The sequence below is a fragment of the Carcharhinus amblyrhynchos genome, chromosome 13, assembly GCF_965287045.1.
Source record: "Carcharhinus amblyrhynchos chromosome 13, sCarAmb.v2.hapA, whole genome shotgun sequence".
Classification (NCBI taxonomy): domain Eukaryota; kingdom Metazoa; phylum Chordata; class Chondrichthyes; order Carcharhiniformes; family Carcharhinidae; genus Carcharhinus; species Carcharhinus amblyrhynchos.
The window spans coordinates 42,422,137-42,437,126 of record NC_137336.1 but is presented as its reverse complement, the minus strand read 5'-3'; the positions used below and the strand labels follow the sequence as shown (position 1 = coordinate 42,437,126).

At 39.9% G+C, this 14,990-nt stretch overlaps 1 protein-coding gene across 5 annotated transcripts in view; it reads right to left on the bottom strand.

The window, feature by feature from the left end:
- Window positions 1-5,555: 5,555 nt before the first annotated feature.
- The window catches only part of rnf44 (ring finger protein 44), a 141,561-nt gene continuing 132,126 nt past the window's right edge, over window positions 5,556-14,990 (bottom strand). For all 5 annotated transcript variants that reach the window (XM_080201575.1, XM_080201578.1, XM_080201577.1 and 2 more), the window contains exon 13: window positions 5,556-6,962. In XM_080201575.1, coding sequence (XP_080057701.1) covers window positions 6,900-6,962 — 63 coding nt within the window. In that variant the 3' untranslated portion in view covers window positions 5,556-6,899. The remainder of the gene's footprint in view (window positions 6,963-14,990) is intronic.

Sequence of the window (14,990 nt, the reverse complement as noted above, 5' to 3'; positions counted from 1 at the left end):
CATTTAGTTGTAATGGGCAGTATGTCAGGCCTGTTCTCAAGTTCATGTTAACACTTGAGAAATAGTGTTTTATAATTTGAGTTGATCAGTACTACATGGAAAAGCAGTAAAAATTGTTTGTAGCCTACAAATTGCAACTGAAGTGTATATGGGGTCCTAATGTTAGCAGTGTCTCAGTTGATAGCACTATTTTCTCAGTCAGAAGGTTGTATGTTCAAGTTCCATTCCATAAACATGAGCACAACAAAAACTCTTGATGCTGTACTGGTCAGAGATGCAGGTTCCAAATGACTATAAAAGATTATGTAACACTTTTTTATGTAGAGCAGGGTGTTTCCCCCTCGTGCCTAGGCCAATATTTATCCCTCGACCTGTTTTTAGAGATGTTGATTTCTGGCTTTTGCTGTTTGTGGTAGCTGATATTGTCACTGGACTGGTAATTGAGATCCAGGGACCTGGGTTTGAATTCCTGGTAGATGGTGAAATCTAATTTCAATAAAGTATTGGAATTAAATAAAAAGTCTGATCATAAAACCATTGTTGATCATTGTTTAAAAAACCATCTGGTTTACTGATGCCCTTTAGAGGAGATAATCTGCCATCCTTACTTAATTTGGTCTGTAGGTGATTCCAGATCTACAGCAATGATTGAAATGCCCAATAAGCCACTGTTTGGGGAAATTTGGGATGGGCAACAAATATGGCCCAATCATTGATGCCCACAACTCATTATTGAATTTATATTTTAAAAAAAGCAGTTCACTACTGACTACAATTAAGTTACTTTGCTTTGGAATATCCTGATGTGAAAAATGCTACTCAAGTTTTGTTTTGCAGCTTTGAGATATTTATTCAGATGGCCAATGCTGCCCCTACTGAGTTCTTAGCAACAGCTAATGAAAAAAGAGCAAATATTGCAAAAAATGTTTGTTAATGATGAATTTCATGACTGATTTTGCAGAGATTTAAGTAGAGGGTATATCTTGACTGCTGCTACATAAATGAATCGAGTTCTCTTTCAACTAATGGAAGTTAATACGTCTGTCTGTACATTCAACAACTTAAACCTCTCAATGGAATGTAAAAGTAGGGAAGCCTTGCTACAATTGTATAGGGGATTTGTGGAACATTATTTTGAGTACTATATAGTTTTGATTTCATTCCTTAAGAGTGATATACCTGCATTGGAGGCAGTTCAGAGAAGGTTCACTGGGATGAAGGAGTTGGCTTCTGAGCAAATTGGACCTATACTTATTGATGTTTTGATTTGAAGTGAAGAGGATGAATAGCTGCCCTCGTTTGACTTTCTTTTTATAAGCAATATTTTCATATTTAACTTAATACACAGTAATCATGAACCAGTCAGACTGGTTTTCTTGAGTTTAATAGGTTAACTTTACTGAAACAATCTAAGCAAAATAAAATACATTCCCATTTTTGTACATGCAGACACATGTTTACAAGCACAGTGATAGCTTAGAATGGGGAAGGAAAATTCCAGAGAAATAAAACTGTCACTTGGGAACTTGGCTGGCTTCAGGTGAAGTTGATGGACTTGTGACTTTCCTTTGGAGATCCCAAAAGATGTAGATTGATTAATAAAATTAAAGATGTAGCCATGATTCTACTGAATGGTGGAATGGAGCAGAATGGCTTACTTATTGTGATGTTGTGGTTTGGCCATTCTCCTAGAGGCAGTAGTGCTGGGTTGAATTATTTCAAAAAGTCTCTGTAGCAAGGGCATCGCTAGACAGTGACAGTCAGCAAATTGTTTGAAGCTTGCATGATGGGCTGCAAAGAGATACCCTAATATCATCCAGCATCTCAGCTGCTTGTCTGCTTACTGCCGAGAAAGCAGAAGTTTAAACATGCCAAGGGTGGGTCTGTCACACAATCGTGAGCCAGTGAATCAAACATGGTTGTTAGTGGTGTACTTTCTCATTGTAATTTAACAGAACCTGGGACTCCTTTCACTCAACCACTGTCCCGTTGTTCGAATGATTGGGTATAGTGTATCCCCAGTGTAGATTTCCTTCATGTATTGGTACTACCTCACCACGCAGCTCCCCCCTGCCCCACCCCCCCCCCCCCCCCCCATCCCAACCAATGTTGACTATCCCAGGTGATCATCTTACTAATGGGGGACAGGATAACTAGCAACCATTGTCCTTGATGGATCTTTGCAGACAGTGTCTTCATCTTAATGGACTGGAATGTGGAAGGTTCAGTGATACATATTGGATGGCCATACTTTCTTTGAGTCTGAACTTTAAAGAAAAGCAATGTAGTTTTCTAGCTATTTTGATTAAAAATCATTAGACAAAATATATTCTTGTGACAGGTGATCGTATTGAAACATGCAAGAATCCAAGGGAGTTTGACAGGGTTGATGCTCGAGGATGTTGTACCTCCTGGGAGAGGGTGGTGGTGGGGGACAGGTGCAGGTGGCAAAAAGCCCAAAAGGAATTTCCTCTCGGCATTGTTAACCTTTGAAATTCTCTTCCAAAGAAAGCATGGAGACTTCGTCATTGAATATATGCAAGACTGAATTAGACAAGTATTTGATTTGTAAGGGAATCGAGGTTTACACAGAGGGCAAAGAGCAAAGGCCTCAGATCAGCCAGGATTGTATTAAATAGTGGAGTGTGTTCTCCTATTTAGGATTGAAAAGTTTTTCTTCACTAAAATAAATTAGACATTTAAGAGGTCAGCATCAAAAGTGTTATTTGAATGTCTATTTTAGAGTTGATCTAGTTAAATGCTGACCAGAGCTCAGTAAGGTCTTGTTTAATCTGTTGACTTTAAGTAGCACAATGCTATGTTTAACCTCGAAGCAAAAAATTGTCTCTGGTTTAATGGTAATTATTTCAAATTGTTTTGGCTTGATGGCTGTCCCTTTTTAAGGAGCTATGTTAAAAAAAAATCAAATTTCAGTAGGTTGTCCATATGATTGAAGGGGGGGAGCAAAAAACATTTTACAAATACAAATTTGTTCAGTTTTATGTTTTGATTGAAGCACAGTTATTAAAAACCAGCAAGCCTTGGTGACTTGTAGAAGGGTATTTAAGCCACTGCTACTATTCAAGGATTACAGAATTAGTATATTAACCTGTTTTTCTAGAAGGGTATGTGACATGGAAAATAGCTAATAATTGTTTCTTGTCCACAAACAGCTTTAATAATTCATAGTATAAACATATAATCTATAAGCATAGCATGTTTATCTTTCATAAAGAAACATAAAATCAGAGAATGATGTAGCACATAATGAGCCCATATTTTATGCCAATCTGGCTCTAAGCTCTTCAACTCATTCTATGACCCTGCTATAGCTTTCCCATTTCAAATAATATTCATTCATTTTTCTGCAAGTTACCATTAATTCTGCTTTCCCTCTCAGACAGTACATTCCAGAGCCTAGTTTACTTTGTTAAAATATATTTCTTCTTTGTCTCTGGTTAATTTGCCATAAGTATGTCTGGTTAATATTCCTTCTGCCATTGGAAACAATTTCTCATTAATTCTATCAAACCTTCCCTGATTTTGAACATGACATCACACATTTATCCTAAGCTATTCAGCATCTCTCTCCACCCCCACTCCCACCCCCAACCAAGTAACTGAAGTTCTTTGTCTCTGCTACCATTCTAGTAAATCTTAACATCTTTCCTAAAATTTGGTACCAAACATCAACAATATTCCAGCTGGGTCTCAACCAGTGTTTCATAAGCTTTACCAAAACTTATTTGCCTTTGTAGTTGAAGCCTATTTTTAAAGGTATAGATCTCATTTCCCTTTTAAGTCTGCACGACTTGTCCTCTTACCTTGTGTACTTCCTCAGATCTCTGTTTCTGCATTTCCTTTAAAAATCTATAATTTATATAGCCTTTCTTCACGCTTCTCGGCACCAACTTTTATGTTTGCCCTTTCATTTACTAAGTAGCTTGCAGGCTATTTTTGAATTTGAATTTTATATCACAAACTAAATGATTAAATTGTGTCTAAAATAGCCAAAAGGCAGGTTAACTACATGTGATGTTATTTAGTCACTACCAAAAATCTTATGAACTTCTAATAACTAATTATCTGGGTATTAATGTTTCTTACCTTTCTGGGAAGTGTGACAAAAAGTTGAGTGGCTGATATGTTGAGGGGGTGAAGGGACCCTAGCTAACTGGATTTTAAAAAAAATGCTGTGGCAATGGAAAGCAATGAACTAGGAAGCTTCTGGGTAACAAAATGCAATGGAACTCAAAACACAGAATTGCACTTCTCAAAACCATATGATCTGATTTCCCAGTGGTACCTGGACAAATTAAACAAAAGTCCAAGGACCAGGATACATAGCTAAAATAGCTAAGATAATGGACAGGTCCTGACTTGGGTGTCTGGTAAAGGTCAAAAGAAGTCAAAATTATAATAATTCACTAAAAATAGCCAAGGAATGAACTCTTTTTATCCAATTCAGCACTGATTAGCTATCATAATTGGACATGTTACAGGATGAGTAATATGACATGGAAAATATTACACACAGGATACAGCAGGGGGAAGTCAGATTTGCCCCTTTCAATTTATGTTGTACTATTTGAATTAAAATGTTCCTCTGGCTAGTAACATTATGCTTTGGAAGTTAGCATTGTCAGTCTCTCAGAATTGTCAGTGTTTAGAAAGGGTTTCTCAGGAGCATGTCAATTTTTGCACAAGGTCACTTAAATGTTTGAGTTATTATTGCAAAGAAAACTTTACTCTACCACCTCACCTGCCATGGAATTGGAGCAAGCAACTTGTCTGATGAAGGAAATCTCTGACCGAGTGGGAATTTCCAGTCTTGCCCAAGCAAGGCTGTAAAACCCCACCCCTGTGTAATGTTTTGCAGCACAACATTCACCACCACGAGTGCCTAAAATTCAAATAAAAATTGCTGGAAAAAAAACCCAGCCATTTCAAATTTTATGAATTCAATGGAAAAGAAACAGTAGCTCATTTAAAAGTTAGCTTGCTTATATTTGGAAGTTAATTTGTTTTGGTGGGATTTCAGTGCTTACAGCCCAGGGAACAAGGGTTGGTGAAGTATACAGGGAGTTTATCATATAAATTTTATATATTAACATTGCATGCTGAAAACAGAATCATCATCCAATTATGAAAATGTCAACCCCTGACGTAAATGTAACCCTAAAAGTACTAGGAGAAATTCTGCTTACAAGTAAAATGTACTGATACCAGTTTTGAGTTATAGCAATTACTCCAGGAAGTGACATATAAGTGAATAAACACTAGAGAAGTTATTCAACAAAACTGGAGCAAACCCCAATCCAATGTCTTATCCCCTCCACCCAAACCTGTGAAATAGAAAATTCATCGGATTTTTTTTGGTCAGGGAAGAGAAAGTAATAGTTGTGCTTTCATCTATACACAAACCACTGTAGTAATACGTCCACTTCTCAGCATCAGTGATGGCAAACAACATGAATCAAACTACTTCCCTTAAGGCTCAGTGTCAGTAAAATGTTTCCTGAAGTTAGAAAATGAAATACAGCCACAAAATATGGTTATGTTGGTATACATCATACATTTATTAGTGAACAACCCTCTCAAATCAGCCACAACAATAAAAAATGATTGCACTACCTGGTAAAGCATAACTAGCAACTTTCATAAAAAAAGTACAAATCTGTTAAAAATTTCGTCTCTGAAACAATTTGGTTTACAGATGTATAATACATTATAACTAGTTATGTTAAATGCTACAACAATATGATTCAAATGGGATGAAAACACAAAATGTTTAGCATCAGAACCATTTCCTATATATATATTAGCAAATTTCAAATACATACATGGCAAAATGAGGTAACTGTAACTGTGCAAGTACCAAAGCAAAAATCTTCCTAACACAGAACACAGGGCCCTGGCCCCTGGCCAATGGGTCTCCTACAGAGTCCACCGTCCCTCAGGTCAGGACTAATTAAAACAGTAAACAATCCACTATCCCACCACATAAATCATTGGTAAACAATTGGTGGCATCTACAGAGCAATCAACAACCACAAATCCTAAATAATTTAGCTGCTTGGAATAATTTTTGCACCACAAAGGCTGTGAGCTTAGGTATGTGTGCAGTACAGTGCATGGCAGTAATAGCTGAGCACAGATTCCCACCCCCACCCACAGCTGGATAGAGCTAGTCATCACCAGTCCAAGCTGGCTGGACACGCATGCATATGTGCACATTAAATATTTTCCCTCCTCTAATCTTTCACTCAAAACACATTCACGCACTGTTATTCATGCAAACGATACAGGAGATATTTTGGAAGTGGTTAGGATAGCGTGTGCAAAGGCACACAAGAGAACTAGACCAGTGTATGGGTACAAATACAAGAAAACATGGATAGGTACATTCAGACATTACACAGATAACATACAGACGCGCGCACGCACACGCATACACTTCTCAAACATCCTGCTTCGCTCCATCAGTACAGTATGCTGGAGGGTTTATTGGGCAGAGTACCCCATCGTCTTCCACCTACTGTTTCTTTTCGAGCATATGATGAAATCACAACCCCTCAAATTTCGTGTCAATACTTGGAATGATCATACAAACTATAAAATGTTAATACACATCAAAATACACGCAGGTTAAAATCTTTGGAGTTTGGAACACAATGTTAGTACAACACAACTCCATAACTGTTTCTAAGCGAAGATACTAGGTGTTTGCTGAAGTCATCAAATCGCACGGTGCAAACAGAGGTAACAGGACTCCAGATAAGATCCTAGATTGCTGTTGTTCGAGGGGAAGGCTTAAGGTAACACAGATGAGTGGGTGAACAGTGTGCTCCCCCACGTCACCTAGGTAACGTCTTCAATATTGTGCTGCGGAAATGGCTTTACTCTAAATCTCGGTGAACTTCAGAAGCATCAGCTCGACAGATAGGACATGTACGATTGGTCTGGGTAAAGAAGAAACACTAAGTTAGTTTTGCTATTACAAATGATGCAGCAATTATCCTATTAATACTATAGCTTCACGGTAGAAGATATCTATAAACTTCAAGATGTTCCATTGATGGCTTTTTGGATGAATACAGAGCTGGGTGTTATACTCTGCGCACAGATATAGTTATTACCCCCATAGGGAATAGATAAACAAAGGACATTGAGGTAAAAAGGCATCTGGCCCTTGTAAATTTCATAAAATGAATCAAAGGAGGTAGAAAATAAAATTGGTCACATCTTAAGAGACACTCAGAAAAATCAATGGATGCAGGAGTTGTGTTAAAAAATTGAGAGCAGCAAATGAGAGAATTCACAAATTCAGCGAAAAATATACTGGAATCTATAGATTTACAAAATATCAAATCTGGGTAAAAAAGATAATAAAATGCATTACGTGGACGGGATTCTTGCTTCCAGCCTGAACAGAGAATTTGGCGCTCAAAAAACTCCATTCACTACAGCAGGATCAGAAAATCCCAACCACTGGTGAGATTGCAGAATTCCGGCCAGTATTTTTGCTCAGAAACTGTTATTCTAAGTGGTTGGTGATGTCATCAAATCACAGTTGAGAAAGAGGTAACACCTCCAAATAAGATCCCCAATTGCTATTGTTCAGGTTTGAAATATACAGGTGGGTGAACAGTGTGTCTTGTGTCATCCTAGTAAATTTAATTTCTCTGAACTTTGGCCATGCCTCAGATATACTGATTACTTACAAGGTAAAAAGTATGGAAAACAAAGGGAAACTTTTTAAGTGGATAACTTACAGGCTGGGTCAGAGAATGCAAAGGATTAAGGGAGTGACCAATGGAATACCACAGGGGGTAATTCTGTAGGATCGGTGCTTTAGGTTTGTAGACGTCTCGGTAGCACTCAGTACTAATCAGATGGTTATAGCTTCAAGCCTAATTCTGTGCACCACTGGCATCCCGTCCACCACTTTCAATATTCACTCCTGACACCACCAAAGCATTGTGGCATCTGTGTGTATCATATTACAAGATGCACTGTAGCAACTTACCAAAACTCTTTCAACAGCACCTGCCAAACCCATAGCCTCTACCATCTAGAGAAGGACAAGATGCTCAGGGACACAACTACCTTCAAGTTCCCCTCTAAGCCACACACTTTTGAATCACATCACCATTCCTAACTGTCCCTGGATCAAAATCCTGGCATTTCCTTCCAAACAGCACTGTGTATGTCACTGTGTCACATGCACTGCAGGGGTTCAAGAAGGCAGCTCACCATCACCTCATCTTGAGGGCATTAGGGATGGGTAATAAATGCTGACCACACCAACAAAACCCACACCCCATGAAAGAATTACAAAAAAAACTGCAGGAAAGTTACACTATTGGAGATGCTCTCTCTCAGATGAGACAATAAACCAAGGTGCCACAGTCTTCTCCAGTGGATGTAAAAGATCCTCTGTCACTTTTTGAAAATGATGAGAGGTGTTGTCCTCGCCAACATCAATCACTCTGGTTACCAAAAACAAATTATCTGTCCATGTATTTATGGCATCGTTCTTTTGTGGGATGTGGCTGTGCACATATTGTTTGCTACATTCTCTTACAAAAGTGCCTTCACCTTACATGTACTTTGTTGGTTGGCTGTGAGATGCTTTGGGCATGAAAAGCGCTCCATAAATGCATGGATTTTTCTTCTTTCATTGATGGATTTTGGGATTTGGGAAAAAGGAGGAAGAAATAAACCACTTCACTGATAATGAATTGAGATGGGGAGGAGGGGATAAATCGTTTGGAACAAATGTATCAAACATCTTGGGCTTTTGGATAGACTGAGATACTGAGTGAAAAAGGAGAATTGTCATTCAGTAAATCAAAGCTATGAAACTGGAGAGACGAAATAACGGTAACAGTATATGAGAAAGGGGTTGTCTGAGGTTACAGCGATAAGGACTCATGCAGTCAGCAGTGGTGGACAAAAAACAAAAACAGGATGTACCGCTTGAATGAAAGGGCAAAATGATAAGAGACATTTAAATGTCGATATTCAGAAAGATTTGGATACCCTCAGACAAGAATCACAGTGAGTGTTCAGGTACAGGAAGCAATCAGGAAGGGAATTGGCATGTTGGCCCAGTCCCTGGTGCTGAGAGGCAGCAGTGATAATCACAGTGCCACCGTTAAAGCCAATACTTAGTCTGACATCTGTCATGTGTGAAATAACAGAATCGATTATAAATGAGGTTATAGCAAGACACTTAGAAAATTTTAATGCAATCAGGCACAGTCAAGATGGTTTTGTGAAAGGGAAATCATATTTGACTAATTTATTAAGAGTATGTAACAAGCAATGCGGATAAAGGGGAACCTGTAATTGTAGTGCTCTTGGATCTTCAAAAGACATTTGACAAGGTGCCAGAACAAAGTTAACTACACAAGCTCACGTAGGGTGTAATATACTTGTGTGGACGGAGGATCGGATGGACAACAGGAAATAGGAGTAGAGAGAAATGGGTCAATTTCAGGCTGGCAAGATGTAACCAATGGAGTACCACAGGGATTAATGCTGGGGCCTCAACTATTTATAGTCTATACCAATGACCTGAATGAAAGGATTAAATGTATGGCTATTAAATTTGATGACACAAAGATAGGTAAAAGAGTAAATTGCCAAGAGCAGGTAATAAATCTACAAAGGGACATAGACAGGTAAAGGAAATGAATAAAAAATTGTCAGGTGGAGTGCAATGCACAAAATGTGAACTTGTCCACTTGGCAGAGAAAAGGGTTGGATCTGCATCCATTGGTGTTCAGAAGAATGAGAATTGATTTTACTGAAACATAGAAGATCCTGAGAGGACATCACAGGAGTACTTTTATTTATTTGTTACTGAGCTGTGGACACCATTGGCAAGACCAGCATTTATTGCACATCACTAATTGCCCTTGCAAAGGTCTCAGTGAACTGCCTTCATGAAACGCTGTAGTCCACATGTCACAGGAACATCCACAGAGATGGGGATACAGTTCCAAATCTGGCTGACGTGTGGCTTGGCAGGGAAATTTTGTGATGTTCTCATGCTGACCTTGTTGGTAGTAGAGGTCATGGGTTTGAAAAGTGCTGTCAGAAGAGCCTTGATGAGTTGCTGAGCTGCATCTTGTAAATGGTTCGCACTAATGCCATTGTGTCGGTGATGGAGGTAATATTGAAGGAGTGGATGGGATGCCAATCAAGCTGCTTTGCCTGGGATAGTGTCAAACTTGAGCGTTGTTGGAGCTACACTCATGCAGGCATGTGGAGACGTTCCATCACACTGTGGTTTGTAGATTGTGGTCAGGCTTTGGGGAGTCAGGAGACAAATTACTCGCTGCAGAATTTCCAACCTCAAACTGGATCTCATAGCCAGAGTATTTATATGGCTGGTCCAGTTCAGTTTCTGGTGAATGGTAACCTCCAGGATGTTAATAGTCAGGTACTCAGCAATGGTAGTGCTCTTAATGTCAAGGAGAGATGATTAGATTTTATCTAGTTTGAGATGGTCATTGTCTGGCACTTGTGTTGTATGACTGGACTTGCCACTTATTAACTAAGCCTAAATATGGACATGCATTGCTTCGCTATCCAAGAAGTTGTGAATGATGCTGAACATCGTGTAGTCATCCACGAACATCCCACTTCTGACATTATGTTGGAAAGCAGGTCATTGGATGCTGGCCTTCATAGCGAGGGGGATTGAATATAAAAGTAGGAGGTCTTGCTGCGGCTGTATAGGGCATTGGTGAGGCCACAGCTGGAGTACTGTGTGCAGTTTTGGTCGCCTTACTTACGCAAGGATATTTTGGCCTTGGAGGGAGTGCAGAGGAGGTTTACTAGGCTGATACCGGAGTTGAGGGGGTTGAGCTATGAGGAGAGGCTGAATAAACTAGGCTTGTACTCGTTAGAGTTTAGAAGAATGAGGGGAGATCTCATTGAGACATATAAGATGATGAATGGGATGGATAGGATAGAGGTGGAGAGACTCTTCCCGCTCAGAAAGGACAGTAGGACTAGGGGGCACAGCCTCAAGATAAAGAGGGGGGCAGTTTAGAACAGAGTTGAGGAGGAACTTCTTCACTCAAAGGGTGGTGAATCTCTGGAATTCTCTGCCCGTTGAGGTGGTGGAGGCTGCCTCGCTAAATATTTTTAAGACACGGGTTGATGGGTTTTTGATAAGCGAGGGGATTAAGGGTTATGGGCAGAGGGCGGGAATGTGGAACTGAGCCACGACAGATCAGCCATGATCTTACTGAATGGCGGGGCAGGCTCGAAGGGCTAGATGGCCTACTCCTGCTCCTATGTTCTTATAACATTATCAAGAAACTTAGCATTTTTCCAGGGTGGAGATGAATGACCTTCAACAAGCACAACCAGCTTCCTCTGTGCTAGGTATGGCTTTATGCTCAGTCAAACATAGGCTTGATATCAAGGATAGTTACTCTCACCTCAAGTTCAACTGAGGATGCGGAAAGGATGCTGTTCCTAATGCGAAAAACTAGAACTGAGAGACACAGCTTAAAAATGAGATGAGAAGAATTTCTTTTGTTCAGAAGGTCATGAGTCTCTGCAACTCTTTTTCCTGGAGAGCAGTGGAGGCAGGGTCATTGAATAAGTTTAAGGCTGGGTTTGAAATTTCTTGACTGAGATATAACAGGGTATCAGCAAAGTACAGGTCACAATCAGGCCAGCCATGAACTAATCAAATAGAAGAGCAGACCTGATGGGCTGAATGGGCTACTCCAGCTCCTAATTTGTATGTTCTGCTGGTCATGCAGCAAAGGGTTCACTGGATTGATTCTTTGGATGAAACGGGTGTCCTATGATGAGATATTCATAGGTTGGGCCTATACTCCCTGATGTTTTGAAGGGTGATTTGACTGAAAGATTTTGAGCGGACAGACAGGTAGACACTGACATATTGTTTCCTCTGGCTACAGAGTCTAGATGTGGAGATGCCGGCATTGGACTGGGGTAAGCACAGTAAGAAGTCACACAACACTAGGTTAAAGTCCAGTAGGTTTATTTGGTAGCACAAGCTTTCGGAGCACTGCCCCTTCATCAGGTGAGCCTAGAACCAGGGAACATATAAGGCAATCATTTAATAGTGAGATGGGAGGAATTTCTTCTTTCAAAAGGCCAGAAATCTTTGGAATTTGCTGTCCCATGAGGCCTTGTGATGCTCATTCATTGAGTACAAGAGCAATAGATTTTAATGCTAAAGGATTCAAAGGATCTGGGAAGAAGCTTGAAGAAGTTGAGTGGAGTTCCAAGATCAACCATGATGATACCGAGTGGTGGAGCATGTTCAACAGACCCAATGGTCTATTCCTACCTTTTAATGTTCTTACCAGTCCCAGAAATTGATAATCAGATTGTACAAAGAAGTAGATCACGTTCACCTACAGCATTCTGTAAAGTTTTTTAAGACCCATACTGTTGGTAGTATATTCAACTTGGGCAGGAGTTAACAGAAAGGGAGCTTAGTTGATAAACTGGATTGGACTTGCCTGCTATAATTAGTGGCTATCGATAGTAAGGATTTCTACACTGCTGACTTCAAGCTTTTCACAGCATCAGGTCATCCCAAAATGCTTCACAGGCAACTATAAAGTGTAGTAACTGTTTTTTAATATGCAAAGGCAGCCAATTCGCAAACAACAAGATCCCACATACATCAAAATGATGGGAAGTGTGAGGAGTTTGTGCATTTTCCCCATCTCTGCGTGGTTTTCCACTAGATGTTCTGGCTTCCTTCCCACAGTCCAAAGATGTGCAGGTTAGGTGGATTAGCCATGCAAAATTGCTCTTAGACGGATTAGCCATGGTAAATGCGTGAGATTATGGGGATAGGATAGGGGGGCACTGAGTGGGGCACTCTTTGGTACAGACTTGATGGACAAAGGCCTCTTTCTGATCTATAAGGTTTTGTGATTTTAAATCTGCTCCTCTTAGTCATTTCAAATGACAGATAAATACTAGTCTTGAAATATTCCTGTTTTTCTTCAAGTACCACTGACATTTACATCCACTTCAGTAGACAGAGGGCCTTGATTTAATATCTAATCTGAAAGGGACCAACTCCAACATGCAAGATTCACTTAGAACTGCACTGAAATGTCAACCTTTATTAGGTACTCACATCCTGTAGGGGGACTTCAAACCATAAAAGTCTAATTCCATAGCAAAAGCACTACAGACAAGAGTCAAATCAACACAAGATCTCAGAAGAAATATACATCAACTGAAGCCCAGAGACGTCCAACATCCATACAAACTCTTGGATACAGTTATATGGATTTTGTTCAGAAAAGATGAATGCATAGTTCAAATTAGAACTTGACTGCACAGAGGACAGTGAACATGTGGAATGTCCTATTCAGAGACAATGCAATAAAAAAAACACTGAAAATTTCAAAAGGGATAGGGATACAATTTTGGCAGACAGGGCTTTTTTAAATTACATGGGATAATGTATGAATAGAAAGTTGGTGACTGAAGGACAATTCGTGAACATTGTGGAAGTGGCCTTTTCCAGACTTGAATGCTATATTTGACATTAGTCATTACATTTAGCAACCCTATCCCATATCATATGACATTGACAGCTGTGACCTTCTGAAGTTACTTGTTATGCCTTTTGGAGTTAAGGAAAAATCTCCCGAAGTCTTTTCCTTTCTTTCCTCCTCACCTCCACCTAGAACTATTATTGGTGATCGGAGAGGCTGATACACAAAAGTCACACTATCTACATGCTGAGTTCCGTGGTATTGTCCCTCTTCTAATTGTATTCAGGCAGGGTGGTACCAGGTATGATCCCTGATCTGTGCTGAGTTCGTAGAGCTCAACTGCAGGGGCAGATGATGAGTCTATACAAAATAAATTACAGTACAAAGTCTCACAACACCACGTTAAAGTCCAACAGGTTTATTTGGTAGCACAAGCTTTTGGAGCACTGCCCCTTCATCAGATGAGTGGGAGTTGTGTTCACAAACTGGGCATATATAGACACAAACTCACTTTACAAGATAATGTTTGGAACGCGAGTCTTTACAGGTAATCAAGTCTTAAGGTACAGACAATGTGAGTGGAGAGAGGGTTAAGCACAGGTTAGAGAGATGTGTATTATCTCCAACCAGGACAGTTAGTGAGATTTTGCAAGCCCAGGCAAGTTATAGGAGTTGTAGATAGTGTGACGTGAATCCAAGATCCCAGTTGAGGCTGTCCTCATGTGTGTGAAACTTGGCTATCAGTTTCTACTCAGCAATTCTGCATTGTTGTGTGTCGTGAAGGCCGCCATGGAGAATGCTTACCCGAAGATCAGAGGCTGAATGCCTGTGATTGCTGAAGTGATCCCTGACAGGAAGAGAATACTCTTGGACTTGCAAAATCTCACTAACTGTCCTGGCTGGAGACAATAAACATCTCTCTAACCTGTGCTTAACCCTCTCTCCACTCACATTGTCTGTACCTTTAAGACTTGATTACCTGTAAAGACTTGCATTCCAACTATTATCTTGTAAATTGAGTTTGTATCTATATATCCCCGTTTGTGAACACAACTCCCATTCACACTGATGAAGCGACAGTACTCCGAAAGCCTGTGCTACCAAATGATTTTAAACTGGTGCTGTGAGACTTCTTATTGTGCTTAGCCCAGTCTCCATATCAAAATAAATTAACACGAGCTCCTGTCTTCTCAGTGCTACTCAATAATCCCAAATGGAGACAGCCTGAATGAAATCTCATAAGAACAGTTCAGATGCACCATTCTCTCCCCGGGGCTCATTGGAATCATGTCTCTGCTAAATTTTGATGAGTTCAAATAAAGAATGTCCCCTTGGATAGGTGAATGCTGCCCTTAATGCCAAGTCACAGAATGAATCAATGTCTTCAGGGTAGGCAGGGGAATGCTTTGAGAATCTATATTTTAGGAAACAACCAGAGTTGATGAACTACATGCAAAAGAGTATAAA